This window comes from Manihot esculenta, chromosome 6 (assembly GCF_001659605.2).
Source record: "Manihot esculenta cultivar AM560-2 chromosome 6, M.esculenta_v8, whole genome shotgun sequence".
NCBI classification, from domain to species: Eukaryota; Viridiplantae; Streptophyta; class Magnoliopsida; order Malpighiales; family Euphorbiaceae; genus Manihot; species Manihot esculenta.
Window position 1 is genome coordinate 3,420,330 of NC_035166.2, and position 26,093 is coordinate 3,446,422.

Here is a 26,093-nt window from a genome sequence, read left to right on the forward strand (position 1 = left end):
TTCAGTTTATTCGGTTCGGTTCGATTTTAAACCGAACCGACCGAATGCGCACCCCTAATTTTTCTCGATTAGCAGGACTAAAAAAAAAAAAAAAAGACAGTATTTATTTTAAAAAAGTAATAGCTAAAGAATCAAAATAGTGTGCACACAACACGTGGAAGTGGATCCCATTCCGAAACCTTCTTCTGTCAGTGTGGACGTCTTCTGTCTACGGATTAACGGAGAAACGGAGAAACGGAGAAACGAAGCAACCTAAAAACTGCACTTCATCTAATTTTTAACCTTCCAACAAAAAGTAACGTCCACAAAATCTCCTTTTCCCCATTTCTTAACCCTAACTTCTCTATCTATTCCTCGGCCATGGCCACCACCGCTGAACCAGAGACTACGGCCAACGGCTCCCAGAATCCATCAGAGTACGACACACAAACCATCGCCATCACCACTACTACAACAACAATAGCAGAAGCACCAGAAGCAGACACTGCGGAACCCGACCGATTAACCCAAAACCCTGAGCTCGATTCTAGTTCTTCTGCACCGCAACCTTCCACTGCTACTTCCACTACCACCGTGAAGTGGCCGGGTTGGCCTGGGGATTGTGTTTTCAGGTTGATTGTGCCGGTGCTTAAAGTGGGCAGCATTATTGGGCGTAAGGGTGACCTTATTAAGAAGATGTGCGATGAAACTCGAGCTCGCATTCGCGTGCTTGATGCGCCCGTTGGCACTCCTGACCGAGTAGTATGTTGCTTAATGTTTTAGTTGTTTTCTTCTTTGTTTTTCTCTGTTGTTGCTTTGTGTTCTTTTGGGTTTATGGTTTTCTATAGTAAGTGCAGAACGTACTATGTGAATTTCGTCCCCTTTCTTTTTTTTTTCCTCATTCTTTTTCGAGGGTTATCTCATTGAACTAGTTGCTTGGAAAAAGAAAATGTTTGCTTCTGTTGATATTTGGGTTCCTTTTTTTTGGGGGTGGGGGGTGGGGCTAGGGTTTCCATTCTATTCATATTAGAAACGCATGTTTTGATACATTGTTTTGTCAAGAAGATAATGAAACTCTGAAGATAAAGAAGCAAGGCTCATAATTCTTGATGCAACAAAAAAAAAAAAAAAGAATGGGAGCTCACTTTTTCAACCATGTTTCTTATGTACAATAAACTGATAGAAGATGGGGTTCGTGATTCAATTGAATGCGTTACTTTTGATAGAATTAGACAAGAGAACCGAAGTTTCTCTCACTGTCCTATGTTTTGAATTTTGTTTTCTCTGAATGTCAGTCCTTTATTCCTTCAAATAGTTTTTCCAGCATGCTTTAATTAGATTTTGTGTATAACTGTACCATTATAGGATTTTCCCAACAAGTCTTTTTTATTGGATTTTCAGGTGTTGATATCTGGAAAGGAAGAGCCAGAGGCACCTCTATCCCCTGCAATGGATGCTGCGATAAGAATCTTTAAACGTGTTACTGGATTTCCTGAGAGTGATGCTAAAGCATCTGGAGCTGCTGGTATTGCTTTTTGTTCAATTCGGTTGTTGGTGGCATCCACACAGGCTATTAATTTGATTGGAAAGCAGGGCTCATTAATCAAGTCAATACAAGAGAGCACTGGTGCATCTGTGCGGATATTGTCAGAAGGTATGCTTTAGGTATTCTTTTGTGCACCATGAAACCATTTTAATGTTGCCTTGACCAATTACTTAAAACCTGCTTCGCCAATAAATCCCAATGCTTGCCAATTTTCTTTGCATTGTGTTTTCTTCTCTCTCTCTCTCTCTCTCTCTCACACACACACACACACACACACACACACACACACACACTCAGTTTGTCACCTGTGAATGTGCTAGTAAGAGATTGGTATGCTATGTAACTTGATGCAATTAGTTTCCAAAGATGGTTATTTTCTTTTTTTGGCTTGCCTGATTGCTTTTGTATTTAACATTATTTTTTCTCATCTCTGAATAAAGCAATGGGTACTGTTTTCTTTGTATTGCCAGATGAAGTGCCATTTTACGTTGCTGCAGATGAGAGGATTGTAGATCTGCAGGGAGAAGCCTTGAAGGTCCTTAAGGCTTTGGAAGCAATAGTGGGTCACTTGAGGAAGTTTTTGGTTGATCATAGTGTTCTTCCTCTTTTTGAAAAGAATGTAAGTCTAATTGTTATCGGTGAATGATAAATTATGATTCTTGTTAAGTGTGCTAATTGCTGTTGTTGTTTCTGTTTATAGTACAATGCATTAATCTCACAGGAACGCCAAGCAGAGATGTGGAGCGACAAGTCCTTGCTGCATGCTAATGCTCAAGGTGGGAGTGACACTGATTATCCTCTCTCAGCAAAGAGGGAGTCTTTGTTCTTTGAAGTAGAAACTCCATTTGAGTCGCAGATCCCACCCTCCAGAATTTCACTCTATGGACAAGATCCTGCAGTTACGTCAATACGATCTTCTGTACTCAATCGTGCTAGTGGTCCTGTAGTCACTCAGGTTTGTAGTTATACTTTGGAAGGACACATTTTAAAGTCCTTGAACTTCTCTTGTTTTGTGTATGAGCTTCCAAACTTCAATTTTCTTCTATTGAGACCTTTAACAAATTGATTAGATACATTGAGGGCTTATATAATGAGTGTCAAGTGTGTGAACTGCACTCTTTCAAAAGAGAATTAGATATTAAAACAACATATTTTAAGGGAAATAACAATATAAAAAAATTATACAGTAAGAATAACTTACAAAAATAAAGTTAGAAATAAAATCATAATAAAACTTGGAAAAATATACACGTAAATTGCTGGATTAATGTGCAAGTTGTTGTATAAAATAATCGATTTTTCTACTTTTGTTTTTTCTTTTTTCAACAACCACATGATATTTTCCTCCAAATTCCAGATTTCCAGAAGTTAAAACCTGAAACCAACTCTAGATAATGCCTTGACTTTCTCTAGAACCTCGTAGTCTTTCCTGTTCTTAATTGCTTGTGGTTTGTTATTCTGTTCTTAATTTTTGTGATATATACATTACACAATATTAACATTGGTGAAAGTAGTATGTTGAATCTAATTTGTTGAACTTGTAATAATTTTAGGATGGGTTTAGTTGTATCCTAGAGTTTGAATTAAGATAAGCCAAAATCCTTAAACACAACAATATGATGGGCTTTCAGATGTGGCCTTGCAACTCAGGTGGCAGAACCCAGGGGAATTGGCAAATCTAGTAACTGTGGTTGAGAAGATAATTGAGTATTTTTCTTTGATCCATTTAAATTTGTATTAAGTTTTTACCTCTTAAAGTATTGTAGTATGACTTATAACAAAAGCAACAACAATAAAAACAAATAGAAACTAAGCCTTACACCCAAACTTGGCTATATGACTTATTTAACATAAAGAATAGAACTTCAAGATTCCATGCTTTTTTATGATTTAATTGATTCTCTACTCTATTTTAGTTTGTTTCACAGTTACCTAAATTTTGGTACTCTTGAGTCGTGGTACTGGTACGTGGTACACGGTACGCCAATTAATGAAATATAGGATACTCAGTGGTAGGTTTAATTAATTCAACTAGTGGAATGTGTAGTTGGTGCACCAATTTAATTAGGGACCTGTAAATTATGTTATGCAATATAATATAATGCTTACATAATTAAATATATTACTAATAGTTGATAATATTTATATTTTCTAAAAATATTTTAAAGTTTAACTAATAAAATAATAATTTATATTTCCAACTTAACATTATCATCTATTCCACTAATATTTAAATCTATTATCTGAATCTCACTTAAAATGTTTTAAAATGTATTTTCTTTTCACTTTTCCTTTGTTGTAGCCATTCCATCTTTTTATTTCTTGTTAGAACCTCTATTTTGGTAACTCAAATAGTGTTCCCCAATGATTTGGGATGCAAAAGTATTGCATTTCACTACGAAGTAATGGAATTGCAGTTCGCAAGACAGTTGAGAGAATCTGGTAACTGTGGTTTGTTTATACGTGTGTATGTGTATTTTAATAACGGAGTTAAACTTAAGAAAGAAAGGGGTGCCTGTATTTTGATAACTAAATTAAGAAAGGGTGGAGGTGTAAAGTTTTAGTTATCTCTTTTAAAATTTTAAATTCTAAATTGATTTTTTGTTGTAGTTTAAATGCTGAATGGCATTTGTAGGAACAAATGGTCATGCAATTTAGAAGAATAAATGTGGAAATATAAACTAATGGAGTCCAAGCAGTGTTATCAAGGCGAGAGGCGGGTGATGCATTCTTGAAAAAGGCGACAAAGCCAAAATATTTTTATATATTTTAAATATACATATATATGCATATATATACACATACACACATCAATAAATATTCATATTCACAGGAAAAAACATATTCAAATGGAAAAAAAAAACATATCAAATCCTTATCACCCATTTAATCTAACTAAACAAATTAATTGGAGATAAGTTAAACTCCAACAATAAATTAAAATTGATTAAATTAAATAAAAGCAATAAAGCAACACCAATTAAATTAAAACAACAATCAATCAATAATGTATCGCCCATTAATCAAACAATAAATCAATGATACAATTATACAAAATACATAGTCATACATGTGCAAAAGCCATCTAAATGAATAAAATAACAAAAGATAATTTCTGAAATTTGAAAATTAACATCCATTTAAAGTGAACAAGGAAGCAAGCTATGAATTCTAAAATTATTCAATTATAAGCAATAAAACAGTATGAACATGTAAAGTAATAAATTAAAATTGCAGAAAAAAAAACTGTTGGCTGGTGTGGTGCAGTGTCAAGGAGAAGAGGAGAGAAAAGGAGGAGGAAGGGAAAAGGAATAAAAGGTACTGGACTACTGTTATAGCAGGCTGGGGTGGGGCCTGCCTGCACAGGTCCAGTAGGGAGAGCAGGGAGGAGGAGAAAGAAGAAGAAGAAGAGGAGGGACATACCTGGTTTCTGGTATTAGGAGCGAGAAAGAGTTGGAAATTTGTGTTTTGGCTGCTGTGAGAGTGTTATATGCTGTTTGAAAGAGATGGAGAGAGGCTGGGGTTTCTATTTTTTAAAGCATTTTAAACAAAAGATTAACCTTGCTTCAGTGAGGCGTTGCCTCTGGCATTTCATTGGTCTGAGGTGACGACTCTGTGCAAGGCACCTCGCCTCTGTCAGGCGAGGCGAGGGGGTGGCTTCTCGCCTCGCCTTGCACCCCTTTCCACCTTTAACAACACTGAGTCCAAGTAGCAGCATCTGTTGTATGTACTTGTTATATTTGTTTATTTAACTCATGTTCATAATATTATGAATTTAATTCTGTTGGTCCAACAAAGAGAATGAGAAAATGTTTTCTGTATTTTATCTTGGAAGGATACATACATACATACATACATACATACATACATACATATATATATATATATATATATATATATATATATATATATATATATATAGCCTTGCACCCCTTTCCACCTTTAACAACACTGAGTCCAAGTAGCAGCATCTGTTGTATGTACTTGTTATATTTGTTTATTTAACTCATGTTCATAATATTATGAATTTAATTCTGTTGGTCCAACAAAGAGAATGAGAAAATGTTTTCTGTATTTTATCTTGGAAGGATAGATACATACATACATACATATATATACATACATACATACATATATATATATATATATATATAAGGTTACATGGACGGATACATACATATATATATGTATGAAGGTTACATGGCTCTTTTATGGAAATAAACTACAATTTTGACAAATTATCTTCCTACAATTAATCCCATGGTTATGATAATTAATCCTATGATTATGCTGCCTATTCATGGTAATACAATCACTTATTTGCAGGCCGTGTACTAACAGTTAGTTAGGTTTTTGCAATAGTTTTTTTGTTTAATTGTTAACTTACGTTAAATTATGATTTTAAACTTTATTAGTTAGGTTTTTGCAATAGCTTTTTTCCTTCTTTTAAACATGTGGGTTCTTGAAGATTGTCTCAAAATATGTCTAAAAGCTATATTACTTGGACTCGAGTACGGGTGTCATAAATGGATGCATATCCTATGTCTGACTTGTCAGTTTTCTAAATAGATAATACGGGATATGGATCCAAATTTAGATACGGATACTTAGATACATATGTTTATAAAATAAACTAGAATAAGAAAAATATAAAGTTTTATCCCAATAATTATAATCTAAATAGATGATCAAATACAACTAAATACATTATTCAAAATACAACCAAATAAATATTTAATCTTAATACATGCTTTTTATCTTGAGAAAAAGAGTGTTCTATTAAGTATGCATGAATATGTCGCTGAAGTGTTCAAGTGCATCACATATTCCATGTCGTATCTCATAAAGTGTCGTGTTGATATAGGTATGGCATGGAAAAATGAGACGGAGTATTAGAGTCTAAAATGGTTGATGTATTTAATAGTTAATTCTATGCTTCCGGTAATCGGTGCCTAATAGCCGAGGGATTTATAAGGTGATTATGTTCTTCATAGCTCAGAATCAACTATTTATTTCTTGCTTTTTTCTGTTTTCAAAATAAAACCGTTTTTGTTGCTCTCTTATGTGACTTTTCTTTGCATTTTCAGTTGTAGATTAAATCAATAAGGATAATTTACACTTTAGTCCCCCGAGTGTTAGTGTAATTAACGGATCGGTCCTTGTATTTTTAAAATTAGTCTATTCAAATTAGAAGTCTTTTCATTCATTTCTTGCCATTAAAAGTGTAAAAATGTCTATATTGCTTTTTTTAAAGGTAAATTACTCTTTAATCCCTAAGTTTTAACATAATTAATAGATCAATCCCTATATTTTCAGAATTGAACACTTAAATTTCACTATAATCAATCCATCCAAATTCCAGTCCTTCCATCCATTTTTTGTCATTAAAAGCATAGAAATGTCGATATTGCCCCTCTTTAAATTAGAAATGTTAAGAAGTTAGGGTTCCATCTAATTTTTTTCATTTATTAAAATTTAAACACTCTAATCCTTCATTTTTCATTTGGAAAAACACCCAAATCCCTAGTAATTTTTGTCTACATTATTATATTCAACTAATTTTTAACACTTTATCGATTTTTATTCATTAAAATACTTCAGTATTTAATAACTTCAAAACTTTCAAAATTGAGTTTTCCATTCAATTTTCAAGAAAGGTTTACAACTTCAGCCATTTGTAAGTGATACCAAGTAACATTAAGTAAATTGTAGACTTTTACAAAAAGTAATTTAGGAAGAAAATTGTATAATCAGAAGTTTGGCCACCCACTAACTTTGAACTGACGCCTATAATGGATGAAATGATTGATTTTGGAAGGACTGAATATAGAGGGATTTTAAGAATTTGATTTTAAAAATACAGGGACCAATTTGTTAATTATCTAAAGTGTAATTATCGAAAATGAAATGTTTCACCCACATTGACAACGGTTTAAGTGTTCATATGGGTATTTTAGGCATTTGAAATGTTTATTCTCCCGTTGACTAATAGAATTAACAGATGAAAGGATCTCTAATTTGGACGGACTAATTACAGAGGGATTGAAGTGTTTGATTTTGAACATAGAAGGACCAATCCGTTAGTTACCCTAAAACTTAGGGACTGAAGTGTAATGTACTCAATCAATAATGGGTTGGTTTTGTTCTGATTGGTTTTTATTTTTTGACTTTTGACGGTAATGTTTTTATTGCATTGGTAGGGTGTTATTTTCCCTCTTAATTCTTCTACTGGTTGCTTTCTTGATGTGATTGTTTGGTTATCTTTTTGAGCCTTAGCTTGTTGCAAGTTCAACCAGTGCAGATTATAGTGGTGAAACCTCTGCTTGTACTTGCATTTGAGGTAGTAGTATGGAAAAGATGTAGCATGACTCCTTCATTTAGAGGTCCCATGACTGTGAAATGAGAACTTTATATAGTGTGTTAGACGTAGGAGTGAAACTCAGGTTCCTAGTTTCCGAGAATGTATATGATAATATTGAAACCTCTGCTCTAGCTACTTTTGATTGGATACATACTTGGTTGTCAAAAACGAGATTTGAGTTCGAGAATCAAAATCTTCATTTTATGAATCGAGAATTGAATCAAATTGTAAGATATGATTAAAATTCTAAAAATTAATTAAAAATAATAAATGTTCTAAAAATAAGTAAAAAATATCTTATAATGGCATGTTTTGATAAATGTACAATTATCATTTATATAATTAGAAATATGCTTAATAATAGAATAACTTGTGTTTTCTATGTTATAAAGTTATGTATTTTGGAATTGTAAACAATAGTGTCATTATACATATGTTGAAACTTTCATTTAAAATTTGATCAAATAATTAAATAGTAAAAAAAGATAGTAGATTTGAATATTATTAATATAAATTATCATAACGTAAATTAACTAAAAAGAAAAAAGCAAAATAAAGAAGAGGGAGAGGGAAAAGAATGGATGGTGGAAAAAAATAGTTAAAAAATGTTTTATTTACACTCTTCGTGGCAAAAATGAATAAGATCTTAAATTTAAAAATATAAGTTTTGAGAAACCCTTTATAAATAATCGAGTGAATTAAGTGAAGATTCGATTGATTCACATTAATTGACTTGATTTACGATTGATTCTTTCAATTTACTAATAGTTCAGGTGCATTGGCAATTTTCCTTATATATTTGAATTGCTAGGATGTAAAATCGAATCGATTGTAGGATTGGAATCAAGAATTGTAAAATTTAGGTACATTTAAGATTCGCCTTAAATATTCGAATTGATTTGTTGGAAAATAGATTTGAATAGAGAATCATAAGATTATGATAAAGTGGATACATATTTACCATATATAAAATTTTTTCATTAATTTCATTTAAACTTGATTATACCAATTCACAATTTGATCAGTATAAACAACATTTAAGAGCTTATTGCATGTTTCCTCATATACCTCGTGATCTTAAACAGCTTGCCACTATTGATCTGGCCAACAACCATAGTTTACTAGTGTTCCTATGTCATTGATTTCTTCGTATGCTCCAATGTCTCCTTGCACACGGATTCTCTTAATTTTATTCCATTATCTGTCTCTCATTTCTTTCTTTCTTCTTGGTTGTTTTGCGCTTCTCGTATGTCCTCAAGCCTGGGGTTTAGTTTAACATAGCCAAGTTTTGCTATTACTAAAGTTCAAACTGAAAGAACTTATTGAACTAAAAACCAAATTAAATATCTTTTTGGTTATTGAATAATTTATTTCAATTAGCCTTATTTTTTAAAAAGATTCAATAACATATTTGAAGGATTTATGTGTTACCCTATGGCTTAGTGGTTGAGTGGATGTTTGTCTCCCACGGCACAATGGGAATGATCCCACATTGAGACCTTAGCAAATTATAAGATTATATAATACATAGTTGAAACTACTAAATAACTTGAATTAATTATTTTAAGTCAAGTGAAAAATAGGTCTAAAAGTTATTTAATCTAGTTTTAGTTGGACTGACACAATTGGTATCATAGCCACTTTGAATCAAAAAATTGTGTGGAGTTAGTGGGTCTGCGAAGAAAGGGCTATATGCGGAACCAGCTGGAACTATTTGAGGCACAAACAAACTACAATATTAAAGAGACTGATTTTAACTTAGCAATTGTACTTGATTTGGTGTAGCAAAATTGTGCAAAATTTAGTGGAAGAGAATTGTCACACCCAACACATTGGGAATGATTGCACATTGGGAACTTAGCAAATTGTATGGTTCTATATAATAGTTAACTCAAAAGTAGTTAATAACTTGGATTAACCATTTCGGGCCAAACGGAAAATAAGTTCAAAAATTATTTAGGCCAGTTTAGCCGGCCTGTTAAACGTTAGATCCCTTGAAGAACCTAGGATCATAACCCCTTGCATGAACTTTTTGTTGTTGGTTGTATGCGTGTTTTTTTTTTCTTTCTAAAAAACCTTACTATTGTAGTTAATCTTGATTATTCATTTTAAGAGATCTTAACCCTTCAAGTTATGATATATATTCATAACCTTCAATCTCTCAAAAGCTATTCGCTCATCCTCTTCTCAATTCTTTTCCTCATTGTTTTTGCCTGTGTCATCTCTCCATTGAAGACTGAAAACTCAATATCATTGCCGCCTCTTGATTGGTCTCTTTGCCTACTTCCTCTTTGCTCGGAGTCATTCTATTCCCTGCAGACAACCAATGTTATCAAGGCAAGAGGTGACACTAAAGCAACAGGGGTCTCCTACCGCCTTAAGCATGAGGCGAGTCAACACCTTTTTGAGGTGAGGCGCCAACATATATATGTGAGTGTGTATGCATGTATGTATATATATGTAGATACATGTATTCATATATGTATAAATATTGTATTAATTCCTTCTTAATTAATTAACATAATCATTAAGATATATATTCCTAATTAGTCAGCTGAATTTTAGGCATACTTATATGTAAATATGTAATTGTTTCCAGTATTGGAATATACTTGAATATTGGAAGTCAACTATGTAGATATTATATTATTCATTTACCAATTAGTTAAGATATATATTATCCCTATAATTATGCTAGCCAATTGGGAATATATCCGTAATTAGTTAGCATAATTATAAGAATATACATCTATAATTTAACCTAATTATAGGATATAAATCTCTAATTAATTAGCATAGTTATACTTTAATTAGTACCTAAAATTTATTTCTTCAAACAGCTCCTTTAGAAGGAATATGGATTAGGGTTTGGTCTTTAAAAAGAAAGGGAAAAAAAAAAAGCAATGCACGTTATTTTCAAGAGGCAACGCCTCGCCTCATGCCTTAAGCCAAGCGAGGAAAGGCACTCGCCTCACCTCACCTGGTGCCTTTAATAATACTGCAGACAACAAGCCCATTTCACCTCCTTCCTCTCTTCATTTCTTCATATCCCTCTCCTTCCTCCCTTGTAATATTCTGAACAAAGCCTCATGCTTTGGCAAAAAGACTCGTTTTGTGAGCGCATATCGCTCGTCAGTGTAACTTGCTTCGGCAAGTTGAGATCCATCACCAGTGCATCTTCAGATCCCTTAGCAGTGTATCTTCTCGACTTCATGGCTTTCAACTATTGAAGACTCATTCTGTAATTTTTTTTATCTAGCTTATATGAAGCTCTGGATGCATTTTGTATTTTAATTTGATATGGTGATTTGTATTTCATTTTGAATGCTTGCTTGAAACGAAATTATTTGCGATTGAATGTGTTTGCAATCGTTGATTCTAATTTTGGAATTCATTAATTTGCAATTGAATGGAATGCTGGAGTTATGATTTGGAGTTTGTTTCAAGTGTTCTATTGTTATAGAAGGAAAATAATTATTCTGGAACATGGTTTTAAATAACGGGAACGGCCGTTATGTAACGGGTTTTGAGGGGGTCGTTACCCGTTACCCCATTATACAACTGTTTTCCCTGATTTGCAGCTCTAACTGTCGTTACCGACCGTGAAGTAACGGTAACGGTTGTTACCGGTAATTAAAATTCTTTTAGATCCTTCCTCTTCTGCTCTCTATTATCATTTTCATTAGTTTCTACACTTTTCAGTAGCTTCAAAGGTTATATTTTTTAAGTTTTTTCTTCCCTTTCTCTTTCCATTTTCTTTGCATATTTCTCATATAAGATTAGATCCATCATGAGCTATTGTATTTCCAAGCTTATTTCTTCTAAAAAGTTAGTTAAATTTTATGTATTTTAATTATTAGTTTTTTTTTCTTTTTCTTTTAAAAAAAATAATTATGGATTAAAGTGTTAGCTTTGAGTTAAAATTATACTTTGAGCTATTAGTTTACTCGATCTATAAAGAGTATATTGGTTTTTCTTATTTTAAATCATATGAAATTTAACTTAAGTTAAATAATTTATATTTCATGTATTTATATTTATTATGCATTTGTATATATTATTTTGAATTAAATCTAATCAATATCATTTCATTTATGAACTTTGCTAGGTATAGGGCATTACTTATGTTACATCCATTATAGACCTGTTTCCGTTACTCGCGACCGCGATTTAAAACCATGTTTTGGAAAGTGGAACAAGTGTTGCACCAAGAACTGATTTGCAAAACCAAATCGAACCGATTATTTTGGTACAATTTGATTCTTATTTTACTAAAATTGTTTTTGATTTGCTTTTGTATTTTAAGAACTCATTTTTCGCTTTTCAGTTATTTAATTTATAAATTATAACGGTAGCTCTTTGATTATTTACTTTATAATGTGCTTGTCCTTTAAATCTTTGTTTGTTTGTTATTTATGGATGGTAACTTAGAAGCAGGTTTATATAATTACAGGTACCTTACTAATAGAAAACAATAGTTGGTTAATGAATAATTATTGACAGGTTTATATATTTGTGCAAATTTTCTAGCACAATTTTGTAATGCATAATCCACACAAGACATCCAATATTTTGACAGTCTTTTATCCAGGAGGTTTCCCCTATCATTTCATTCTTTTTCCTTTTCTTTTCTATCTAAGAAAGTGCAACAAATTCTAAGAATTAGTTGTAAGATATGAGCTCTTTTCTCCTTTTATGGTCAATATTAGTGGAACATAGAGGAAGAATTTTATGTGATTTTGATATCTAATTTGAATAGAACTTTGTTAGGTAGTTTATTTGTTTTTGTGGCAACGGGAAATGGTCTTGATATTTCATGGGTTCTTTTGATTGATATAACGGTAGGCAATTTGGTGGTTCTAAAACAGCTATTGCCCCTTGCTCTTTTTTGTACACTTAACGAGTATTTACTTTTGGCTGTGCACATGTTGCGTGTGCTTGACCTTCTCTAATATGTGATTTTGTCACAGCCTGAGACTAGGGTTTCTGCTGAAAACAGGAAGAGAATTTTTTTTTTGTAGGGGGGGGGGGTGGGAGAGCGAGAGTTTTGACTTTTCCATAACTGTTCTAACGAACTTTTTAACTACTGAATTCTGATGCATTTCCCTTCAGAACTAACCGATTCTTTCCCTCCAAAACTGCCATTGACTTTCCATAATAGCTCTTACAACTTCTCTACCTACCAATACATTTGGATCCAAAACTAACCAATTCTTTTCTCTGCAAAACTAATCAGCCTGATCATTCTCAGTTCCTGTCTTATTTTTCCACTTATTCCTTCTTTATTGGTAGAATTTTGCAAATCCGTTTTCTTTGAAAAGGACAATTTTTTCAACCAGATACAATTGCTGATTGTCATACCATGTTAGATCCATTTCTTTACTTCTGTTTCACTTTCTACTATATTTCTCATCCTAATTTCTGGGGGTGCCTCACATTAACAGGTAACACAAACTATGCAAGTACCAATTTCTTATGCTGAGGAAATCATTGGGATTGGAGGCAATAATATTGCATATATCCGTCGCACTAGTGGAGCCATAATAACTGTGCAAGAAAGCAGGGGATATCCTGATGAAATAACTGTGGAGATCAGAGGCACATCATCACAGGTTCAGATGGCTCAACAACTGATTCAGGTATGACATTCTCAAGTTGCAAAGGTCCAGCAAAGAGTGGTTTAAAAATGAAGTGTGTGCATGTGATGGATTGAGAGTTTGAGATATAATCTGCTCTTCTTTTAACCATTTATTTTCTTTGAGAAATTTGTTTAATGATTGTATCAATAGATTTACATGCAACAGTGCAGTATGAAATAATTTGTTTTACAAGGTTTGGATATCTGATTTCTGGGACATGTATGATGCATTTTGTTTGCCTGTGCAGGAATTTTTAAGCAATCACAGAGAACCGGTCTCGAGCAGCTATAGCATGTATGAGCCAGGACTGAGGTCTGTGTACTCTCAGATGGACAGCACACGATATTCTTCATCTTCGTTGTCTGGACAATCGTATGGCGGATATGGATCTTCTGGTCTAGGAGGCTATAGTAGCTTTAGACTCTGAATGGGCAACCTGCATCATGGCTGTGTTTTTTAGAACAATTCTATTATATTTGATGATTTTTTATTGAAAAAAAAAAAGAGAAAAATCCTAGTAATTCAGTGTATGTAAAGTTGTTGAAAAGTAGGCGAGTTGAACTTGGCTAATCTGTTTATATCTCAGATGTTCTTCAATAGCTGAGCTTTGGAAAAAATGGTGCAAGAAAATGGGAGGATATTCCTTTGCATGTTGCTTTTCATTCTTTTCTTCTAAAGATGGAAGAAATTGGATCCCATGTATGGCTTTATAGCAAGTGGTTAAAGGCTCAAGGCGCCAATGGGGTCTTAAGATATACGTGCAAGGAGACAAATTTAATAAAAATTAAAGGGAAGCTAATATTCAGTGTCCGTGTATAGAAAAATTTAAGTGATTTTATAGTTTTTTAATTTTAAAAAATATATTAAAATATTTTTGATATTTTAAAAAATTTTAATTAATTTTTGATTTTATTGTTAAATATTTTATTATTTAATTTATATAATTTTATTGATTTTTTATTTTTAAAGAATTTATTAATTAATTTTTTCATGTTTGAAGTATTTTAATTTTTTTTATAATATTTAACTATTAAAATTAATAAAGTGATTATTTAACAGAGATTAAAATTGATAAAACGATTATATTTTATTAAAATTGATGAACCGTTTTATTATATCATAAAAATTAATTAATAATTTTTTTAAAATTTAAGTTATTTTTATATCTATGTTGAGATGTGGCTAAAATTTTATTAATTAGATAATTTTTTTTGTTTGCAAAAAAAATGTTAAATATTTTATTATAAAATTAAAAAATCAAATAATAAATTATTTCATATTACAAGACCAATTAGGATATTTTCTTAAATATATTTTAATATATTATTTAAAATTAAGAAATTAATTGAATAACTAATTAATTAGTCAGATGAAATAATGATTTTCCTGAAATTAAATAAGTCTGAAATTAAATAAGTTTTAGGTCTGTGGATTGGTTAGCAGGCTGTGCTCAGAGGTCTCCGTTTGGCTTGCATTACCTTAAGGATCCCGTTGGGTCTTTCTACTCTCTTGGCTTGTAGTTGCAACACCTCATTCTCTTAATTGCAACACTTCTATTTTCTCTATGGAATTTCTCTTTTTCTTTCTCAAAATGCTCTTTTTTGTTTGACAAGTGAAAAGAGTAAGGTTTTGAGTAAGTTCAAATTGTTTTCTCTACTTTCTGAATTCCTCATTCTCATTTTTTATTTAAGAGAAACAACAAAAAACACAAGATAGACTCGTATTTTTCAACTCTATCCCTTATTTCGACTTTAAACGTGCGCTCCACCCTTGTTTTTATAAGAAGACTTAATTTTTCAAATTAATCTCTAGAGCAATAAGAAAGTAGTCTCAATGTAATATAAATACATCATATTTATATTACACGGGTTACCTCATATTCTTTTTTTATTTCTTTTAAGAATATTTTAAAATTCTCTAAATCTCTTTTGAATGTAGTTCCTTCATAATTTGATTGATTTTAATCTATAAAAATAATAAAATTAAAGAAAAATTTCAAATAAAATCATAAAATGAAAATTTCACAATTAAACATAAAATATCTAATAAATAAAAGAAAATTAATAAAATTAAATAAAAGTAATTATAAAAATATATAAATAATTAATGTAAATTATCACTACATTACATTTTTTTTACTGTTTATATCATGTTTAATATACATCGATTTTTAATAAGATTCAAATAAGGTAATTTCCACGCCTTTTACATTTTATTTGATATTAAGTATTTTACATTTTGGAACTTTGCAATAATTTGTCAACGTGAAATTTAAAATTTTCAATGCAAATGTGGAAAATTGCAACAGTTAACAACTACCTTTCTATTCATTTTAATAAATAAAAAATTACATATTTTAAAAATAATAAATAAGCCTTATGTTCAACAATAACACAAATAAATGCTAAATTCTTTGACTATAAATCAAAGGATAGTGGTAATAAAAAATAATAAGTTAAGAGCAACATTGATCCACAACTATAAGTTTAGAGACTTGCAAAAACACTAAATTAAATGACTAGTTTTAAAAACCATTTCCTCATCCTAGAACCAATCCCTTATCCGTATCAATCCTTTAACATAAATAATGATTCAACGTACGCACCATCAAAAGAGAGAGGTGAAAATGAAAGAAATCTTCTAATTATATTGAGGTGAGGAGAAATCGATTGATATCAAGCGATAAAATGAGAAAATATAGAAAGAGAATATTTTTTGTCGACTAGTAACATGTAGAAGAAAGTTGTTAAACAAGAGCTTTTTTTTTGCCATTTCATCTTATCCACGGCAACTACAAGATGTAATTTGGGATTTGCTAATATGAACTTTAAAAGCGAGTTTTTTAATACAAATTAGAGATTAAAATTGCACTGCTATAACCCTATAAGTTTAAGGACGATAAGTGAAATTCAGCCAATGACTTCAAGCATCAGAGAATCAATTGAAGCAAACACAAGTCGTCTTTCAAGTTCAACTCATTCTAAGAGAAGTACAAAAATTAAAAGAGAATAGCACTCAAAGCTAGTTGATCAAAATGAACAATTAAAATCAACAATAAAAAGGCATGTTGATTCGCAAAGAAGAGAATAGAAAAGAGTATAAGAAGATAGTGAGAAGAAAGAGGAGGAATAAACTAACTTGTTATTTCAGCAAGAGTATATAATCAAGCTGGTCTTCCTTTTTTCACTTTCTAATTTTTCTTCCTTCTCTTCATGTTGTCTAGTACCTTTTATACAGTGCTGGACCTAGATAGGCATGCCTAGTATGAATGCTCATTGCTCATAGGCTGCCTTGTATCACCTCAGGGACATCACTCACTTGAAGCTTAGTAGGCGTTGTCAGTTACACTCTTCTTCTTAGGCACGCCTTTTCATAACATTGGTATATATTGTTTTAACTTTTCAACATTCGTTTAATACTTATACTAAAATTTTTTAATTTCTTTCAACTATAAGATGCTAATAACAAAAAAACTTCCTAGTAAACTTAGGGTGTGGAGTTAGATGACATGGGATGAGAATTTATTTATTTTTATTTGTTGGTTTCATTAGTTGATTTAAAATAAATTAATTCAGTTTAGTATTTTAATATGATTTCAATATAATATCAAATTTAAATATCTCATTTGAAATGAAATTATTATCCTTTAAAAAAATTAATCGCTTAGTGTTTGCTAACCTTATAAAATAAAAAATATATCGTACAATTAACAAATATATGATTTCTTGCAATTTCCTACAATGAATGCTACTTTGATCACTTTAGTTCCTAAGATGTGAAATGTTTTTTTTTTCTTAGTTTTGTCCCATTAATATTTGTTTGGTGGCATATAAAATTATTATGAGAGTAATTGTTCTTAGATTTGGTAAAACAAACTTAGATTAGTTTTATCGTGAGAGGTATATTTCTAAATATGTTATTTTGTTGCTAGCAAGGTGCAATGAAGGATGAGTTATTCAATAACAAGAGATATATTAGTTAGTTTGTCCCTCTTAAGAGATGCTTAAAATTGAATTCTGATAATGCTTGTAATACCCGGCTAGACTCCGGTATCGGAATTCCTACCGTCCGGTAGAATCTCGGGTGTCGGAGACCTCTAGAAGGGTAAAAATCATGTTTTTATAAAATGTTTTAATGTGTTTTATGTTTTTAATCAAGAAAGAAATGAGTTTTTTGCATGAAAATAGCCTTGGAGGAAAACTCAGGTTCGGCCGCCGAACATGCATGCCTTCGGGAGCACTTTTAGGCCCCCGAAAGCATAAGTGAGGGAAGTCCAGGTTCGGCCGCCGAACCTCATGTTCGGCCGCTGAACATGGCATGCATGCGGAGGCACGTTCGGCTCCCGAATGTGGCCTGGCCAGCCACCTATAAAGGGGTCCCTTAGCCGAAAACGGGCGAGCTTTTCCCCATTTTCGGCCAAGGTGAGCTCTCCGCCACCCCTCACCGATCTTGAGTTTCTTTCTTCAAATCTTTCACGATTTTCACTAGTTTTCACCTTGTTTTGAAGATTTTTGAGCAAAATAACAAGTTTTGAGCTTGGAGACCCAAGGAGCTAAATCTCTCCCAACTCCAAGTTAGATCGCCTCTACTTTCGATCTTCAAGAGGTAAGAGTCGATCTCTAGCTTATGTTGTGTTTTAAGCAAGTTTTATACAAGTTTATGGAGTAGAAATGCATGTTTAGGTTGTTTTGAGTTTATGGGTTTAATGTGTGTTCTTGAGCAATGTGGTTATGTTGATGTGTTGTGGTTGGGGTTTAGGCTAGTTTGAGATCCCTATAAACTTGTATGCTTGATTGTGTATGTTTGGGAGTGTTGTAGAATAGGTTTATGCATGTTTGAAAGGTTTGGGAGGCGTTTGTGCATGTTGGAGCTGAGTTTCTGCCACTTTGGAGAAACTCAGGTTCGGCCGCCGAAGGAACTTTCGGCCGCTGAACCCACTTGTGGAGGCAGCCTTCGGCTGCCGAAGCTTGCCCCCGAAAGAGGACTTTCGTCTCTGGAGGGCAGTTTCGGCCGCCGAAAGTGCCGTTGAACATGCATGAGTTTCGTCTCTGTCTGGGAGATTCGGCAGCCGAAGGTGCCACCGAACCTGCCTGACTTTCGGCTCTGGAGGGACTTTCGGCCGCCGAACCTGCCGCTGAAAGTGCCCTGTCCAGCCCTCCTTTGCATGTTTTCTATGATTGTTTCATGATGGTCTAGGGGGTTTTTGGGGAGTAGTTTAGAGTTATGTTCATGTATGTTTGGTCCCTCATTTGAGTCCACCTGTGTAGCTTCGGACCCGAGGAACCGAGGACCCCAGCAGTGAGTCAGCTGCTCTAGTGTCTGGTCAGAGCTATCCAGAGGTGAGTGGAATAACTCATTACGTTTTTAAAGCAAATATTGTACATTTTAGCATGATTCACGCATCATTAATGCCATGAGATATACTAGGTTGTTTGCATTAGAATTCATGAATATGTTGCATTGCATACTCTATTGTTGTTGATGTGGATGAACGTTGGATGATCCATAGCCCTCGATCTATGATGTGACGATGTGATATGTATGGTATGGAATGTAAGACTAGTGGGACCCATTCTACGTTCGCTGGCACTATGTAAGAGAAAGACCAGGACCCATTCTACGTTCTGGCACATTGGAATGTTATGTTATGCTATGTAAGGGAAAGACCAGGACCCATTCTACGTTCTGGCACTATTGGATATGTAGAGGGCTACTGGTGACAAGTTCATCCTTGATGTGATATGTTTGTGATGTGATGCATTCCATGAAAGCATGAAATGTTAATATAATATTTTTATTATTCTGCTCACTGGGCTCTAGTAGCTCACCCCTCTCCCTAATCCCCCAGGTTTGCAGGTACAGGATAGACCAGGAGGTCAGCAAGAGTATTGGAGTCCTGTCTATGTAATAGATAGTGTGGACATGATAAATGAATATGATGTTATGTAAAAGTACAGTATAGACATGTAATGTAATGAGGCCTATGGATGATAGAGGTGTGCTTGACCATAGAATATTGTTATCCCTTTTAATACATGATCTTAGATGTTTTATGATGTTCATGTAAACCAGCTCAACATATGTTATATTGCCCATTGGGGCATTGATGAGATCCCACAGAGGCGGCAATGTTTATGATTATGACTATGTATAGTGCATGTACAGGTTGAGTTTGGTAAAAGAATGAAAGGATAAATGTATGAAAGCTAAAGTTTTAAAAATTTTTATGTATGGTGATGATCATGTATGGGATTAAACAGGTTTACAGGTTGTATGTCAGGCTTGCTACGGGTCCCGACGGCCTTAAACCGACCTAGATCCTAGCGCCGGTAGCGGTCCGATTTTCGGGTCGTTACAATGCTCTTATGGAAGATGCAATTGATGCGCTTTCTAGTGGCTTATTGAGAAATAATCAATGTTTTTAGTGCAAGAGTTACATTATGAACATTAGAAAATGTTTCATCATATATGTCTTGTACAAATGTTTAATGTTTAAAACTTGCTTGAAACAGTGGGGCCAATGCATTCAAATGGGTTGTACAATTGGTTAGTGTGGTTTTCAATTAAACATTTTGAAGAACCGAATAGCATATTTTATAAATCGAACTAAACCAAAATAAAACTAAATCAAATTAAGCTAAAAAAATAATTTAGTCCAATTAATTGGTTCTCAAACTCTCCTAGTCTATAATTTCATGGCCAAATCAATTGATTAGTTCTCAAACTTTCCTAGTTTATAATTCTATAGCCAAATTAATCAATTGGTTCTCAATCTCTCTTAGTATATAATTCCATAGCCAAATCAATCAATTGGTTCTCAAACTCTCATAGTCTATAATTCCATAGCCAAACTCCCTTATATATCCTACACAAAACTTTTTCCTAATTCTTAGTTCATCGATGCGAACTCACAAATAAATTACTCTCTATTGTCATGATAAAATAAGTAAAAAATCATCAAACAAGCCTAAAAGGAAGCAATAATGATAACGAGAACTCCAACAATTCTTACAAATTTAAGATTTTACTTACCATGGTTTAGGGTATTAAAGGAATTGGCCTACTATATCCTTGCTTGTTATCTGACCTAAAATTTTCTTTTTTATATATCTTACTAGTAGTTAATACATAAAATGCATGAAACAATAATTTTATATATAAAGAAGAAGAAAGAAGCAGTTAAGGGAGTAGTGTATAATGTGCCAAAATAGAGGCTCATGTAGTTTTCTCTACTGTCTTTATAGGAAAGACAAGTTCACTTATTTGGATGTTTAACCATTTCATTTAGCAGTGGCAATGGTTCCAATTTTGTCTATCATTTTCATTCTTCATTAACATAAAGTATACAAGGGTAGCTAGTTTATAAATTGCCTTCATTCTTTTTTGCTTTCCATTCGACAACTTCATGTATTTAAAAGTAACTAAATTGCCTAATGTATAATCACATTAGAAAATTAATTTCTACATTATATCATAGGTCACCTAATGTTGCTAAGATGATTGATGAGAAAACAAGAATATAGTTTGAATTAATGCTAATAATTTATCAGCTTGCAAATATAATAATTCTAAATATTTCTTTCTAATTAATAATATCCATCACTTCTTACTGAGATTCAATAAGAACAAAAGGAGCGCAACTCTAAAGACAGTTGAACATGCCTCTAAATAATTCTCCAAAAAATATAATATTTTCCCACAATGCTAAATAGAATCTGTGACTTCTAATATTTATTTGTTGATTCTCGGTTAAATTATTTCAAATTTAAGAAAAAGAATCATTGAGCTCCATTTTTAATATAATTACTAACCAATTCATCAATTTCTCCGAAATAAATAAAGACAAAACCTATCAGAAGTAATTTCAGTTGAAACAAAAGTGTAAAAATCATATCACCTGATTTATTGAATGTATAATCTCTATACAGTTACCGTTTCCAATAACTTTCTTGATATTTAAACTGAAAAAAAAAATAAAAATAGAACTCAAAAAATGTAACGATGATCAAAACATTTGCCGTAGGATACTAGGAATTAACAGCCACCCACCACTTGGATGAAAATCTTACAAAGGTGATTTTTCTCTTACTCTCAAATCCACTGATCAATGCATTTAAGTGGAAGTCGACTTGTATAATCATTAGAGATCCCATAGGTGATAAATGGTAATGAAGAGATTGATTTTGAGATTCTAACTATGTAATAGAATTCTTATATTTGTTTTTTAAGATATCAAACAATAAGCCATCTTAGCTCAGAGGTAGAGCGCATGGCTTTTAACCATGTGGTCGTGGGTTCGATCCCCACAGATGGCGTTAGGAACTCAGGATATCCGTAGGCCTACAGTAGCCAATTGGGCCCAACAGAGATGTACGAATAATTTTGCAAGAAAAGAATTCAAATGAATTTCACAAAATTATTTATGATTTCATTTTCATACATGATGAAATTTTTCAAGTTAAAAAATTTTGGATTTTTTTATTCCAAATAACAATTTTGCAAGAAGTGAATTAAGTTGAATTGAATTTTTACAAAATTATTAATTCCAAACAGAGAATAAAAGTTATTTCTCATGATATAATCATTTTTGTCATAATATGTATTTTCTAATAACGAAATTTACATTGTTAAAATGTAATTTATCACAAAATGTTAAATTTGTAACGTATATATAATTCATAATTTTATATAACTTTAAAGTGAAAAAGTTATGATTTCCAAATCCCATTTTGCACACCATAATATATATTTCCATCATTTTTTTTATCACTAAAAATTTATACTTTCAAAATTAAGCAAGAAATAATTGAATGTAAAATAGTCCTTTCACTCCCTAAACTTTTCTCTCATGCAATTATCTCTCCCCTTTTTGTGCAAACACTCAGTTTTAGGCCTTTTGTTTTATTCTTTTCTTTTTCACTCTTGGCCTCTTTCCTCTTAGTTTGTGTATCCTCACTACCTAAAGCCCCATATGCTTTTTGCAACTTTATTTGATCCTCGTACACTTCAATAGGTGATAATGGAGCCAAGGTGTAATTTTGCCCATTCATCTAGAATGATGACTAGTTTCAGTAACAATCATGTGATACTCTTCGATTGAATTGCTAAGGTCTTCCTAGCAGTAGATGATCGACCAGCATTGGTACTACGTCGCATGTTATTTCGTCAGAATATCTTTCAATTGCAAATGATATTACGACTTGTTTTGTGACTTTCACCTCTCTGTTGTCATTTAACCGTTGCAACTTGTACGGTCTAGGATACTTTTCACACTTCAGCCTTAGCTTTTCTACCAAAGTGGTGCTAGCAACATTAGCACAACTCCCTCCATCTATGATCATGATGCCCATCTTTTCGCCTATGAGGCATTGTGTATGGAATATGTTCTTTTTTTGTTCCAAGTCTTCCTCCTTTACTTGCATATTTAAAGCATGTCTGGCAACCAAAAATTCAGCTTTTGCAGCATATTCAACACCTTCCTTATCTAAATAGTCTTCTAATGGTGGCATGCTGTCATTGTCAGATTTTGGCTCAGAGTAGATCTCCTTGTCCTCTTAACATGGCCTTTCGGTTTGGACATGGAGAGGCAATATGTCCTATGCCAAGGCACTTAAAGCACTTAATATTTCAGTGCTTGCTAGAGGATGATGTTATTTCAGGTGTGGTTTTCAAAACTGAAGCCTTTATATTCTGCAATTTGGTGTTAAACTGTTTGTTTGCATTTTCAGTTGCTTTATCCTTGTCCTCTCATCTTGTTTGGACCACTTTGAAGTCTAAGTGCTGGCCGAATAGGATTTGGTGTTGCCCTTATTCTTTAGCTGCCTTTTGACTTTCATAGCCATGGAACCGTGTCTTCCAATTCCACATAGTGCTGCAGCTCTATGATGTCGACAATCTACTTATTTAAACAACTCAAAAATCATGCATTTCAGCTTCCATATCCTCTACAACATTCACATGCATCATAACAATCTCCATCTCCTTGTGATAGTCTTCTACAGATATGGTTCCTTATGTTAACCTCTGCATCTTTCAGTGCATTTCTCAGTAGTAGTAAGCGGAAACAAATCTTTTACGCATAATGGATTGCGTTTCCTCCCAGGTTTCTTCGGGCCTTTCATAGTTTTTGCGCCTAGAGATGAGTAATTAATCCCACTAAACGAGTGCATAGTCTATGAATTCAACTGTTGCCAATTTCACCTTTTTCTCCTCTGAGTACTTATGGCATTCAAATATAAGTTCAACTTTGCGCTTCCACTCCAAATAAGAATAAGCATCATTCCTACCCTTTAATGGTGAGATTTTAATCTTAATGGAGTTTATGTTGCTATCTTTCCTTTCAAAGCTCATGCCTCTTCTTTCAGATTATGTAGATCCTTCATGTTTAGGTTGAATCACCAATTTTAGAGCTATTGCATACCCGTGGTTGTGTTGCCTCTTATTGACGGTGTTTCTAGCATTCTTCTGCATGCTACTTTGGTCCAATGCATCTATCTGCCTTTCGTGTTTATCCATTTTATTGTTGATCTTCATAAGACTTACATTCAATCTTATAAAGGCATCATTGATGTTTTTGAAGGTGATGAAATTGTGGGCTCTTCCTCCTTATTTGTTATCTCTTCCTCCTTTCTTTGACATCCTGAAATAGTGAGAAGAAAAAAAAGCGAAAACAAATTTTTGAACCGCGCACAATCCTCATGTGTTTCACTCAAAGGATGTCACTCTCCCTCCTACTTCACTGAAGTATAGGCTTTTACCCTCTTTTGAGCTTACCACTCTTTGTCTTTTACCACTCATATTATTCGCTTCAATAGGTTGCACTTTGAAACCTAAATTCAATAGGAGACTAGTACATGTAACAAATAGAAAAATAATAATGATGTCTTAAACAACAAAGAAAAAGAAACAAAACTAGAGGCAAAACTATGTAAACAAAAAGAATTTAAAGCACACAAAGAAGCTAAATTATGTTATAGATACAAAATAATAGTAGCATGCAACTATATGCTACTTTTAGTGTAATGGAAAGCAATAAAATGAAAGGAAAACAATAAATAACAAAAGAGGCAAATAAAAACTTGATGGAAAAGTAAAGAATTTTAGGAAAACAATAAAAACAAAAGAGGAAAATAACAATAGAGGTAATAATTCTCGAAACCACCCTTGACAGTGAACTTGTGGGGGGTTATTCATGTGATTGCAGGACCGAGTGTTAATAGGGGTGATAATAAGGAGAATATCACAAATATCAAGCTCTTGAGTCAAACTCCGAGTTTGAAAATCGGTCAATTCAAACGATCGGGTCTTTTATTTTATTCTTAGAAAAATATTTGTGATTTTTGGAAATGTTATAAAACTAGGAGGCATTCTTCAAGTTTCTTTTTTTATAGGAAAATTAGAGTCGTTGGATGGATGAAAGCGTGGAGACAAGAACAAAGGCCATAAAGCAATCGCCAGGCCATTCGGGCATAGGTCCCGCATATAATCTAGGCATGTGTCCCACATATAAATCGAGCATTAGTCCGTGGAAATAAATTCATAAAAGGCTGCAAGGTCATTCGAGTATGGGTCCCGCATATAATCCAAGCATGGGTACCACATATAATCTAGGCATGGGTCTCACATATAATCCGAACATTGGTCCCCGAAAACAAATTCATAAAAGACCGCAAGGTCATCCGGGCATGGGTCTCGCATACAATCCAGGCATGGCCCCACATATAATTTGAGCACTAATCTATGGAAACAAATAAATTCATAAAAGGCCACAAGGCCATCCGGGCATGGTTCTCGCATACAATCCGGGCATGAGTCCCATAAACAATTCCGGCATAGGCCCCGCATATAATATGGGTATTGGTTTGTGGAAACAAACATTCACAAAAAGCCACAAGACCATCTGGGCATAGGTCTCGTATAAAATCCGAGAATTGGTCCACAGAAATAAATTCATAAAAGGCTGCAAGGCCATTTGGGCATGGGTTGGCATACAATTTGGGCATTGGTCCGCGAAAATAAATTCATAAAAAGCCGCAAGGCCATCCTGGCATAGGTCTCATATATAATCTGGGTGTTGATCTGCGGAAATAAATTCATAAAAGACCACAAGGCCATTAGGGCATAGGTCCCGCATACAATCCGGGCATAGGTTCCACATATAATCTGAGCATTGATTCGCAGAAACAAACATTCACAAAAGGCCACAAGACCATCTGGGCATAGGTCTCATATATAAGTCGGGAATTGGTCCATAGAAACAAATTCATAAAAGGCCGCAAGGCATCTGAGCATGGGTCCGGCATACAATTTGGGCATTGGTCCCGCATGTAATCTAGGTATTGGTCCGCGAAAATAAATTCATAAAAAGCCGCAAGGCCATCCGGGCATAGGTCTCATATATAATCTGGGTGTTGATATGCGGAAATAAATTCATAAAAGACCATAAAGGCCATTAGAGCATGGGTCCCGCATACAATCCGAGCATGGGTCCCGGAGGTATAATCTGAGCATTGGTTTGCAAAAACAAACATTCACAAAAGGCCACAAGACCATCTAGACATAGGTCCCA

The 26,093-nt window shown here is 33.3% G+C and overlaps 1 protein-coding gene and 1 non-coding gene across 3 annotated transcripts; both read left to right on the forward strand.

Annotated features, from left to right (window-relative positions):
- The first annotated feature begins 225 nt into the window (after positions 1-225).
- Positions 226-14,175, forward strand: LOC110617663 (RNA-binding KH domain-containing protein PEPPER). 2 transcript variants are annotated; one of them, XM_021760607.2, is made up of 7 exons: positions 226-741; positions 1,381-1,633; positions 1,996-2,144; positions 2,226-2,480; positions 10,122-10,295; positions 13,331-13,525; positions 13,773-14,175. In XM_021760607.2, the coding sequence occupies exons 1-7, from the start codon at positions 361-363 to the stop codon at positions 13,950-13,952; spliced, it is 1,587 nt and encodes a 528-aa protein (XP_021616299.1). In that variant the 5' UTR covers positions 226-360; the 3' UTR covers positions 13,953-14,175. The 2 variants fall into 2 exon arrangements, with proteins under 2 accessions (XP_021616299.1, XP_021616300.1); XM_021760608.2 differs by lacking the exon at positions 10,122-10,295 and having other exon boundaries at positions 232-741.
- A 7,593-nt stretch (positions 14,176-21,768) lies between these two features.
- Positions 21,769-21,840, forward strand: TRNAK-UUU. The gene has a single exon. It is a non-coding gene; the product is annotated as a tRNA-Lys (tRNA).
- The last annotated feature ends 4,253 nt before the right edge of the window (positions 21,841-26,093 follow it).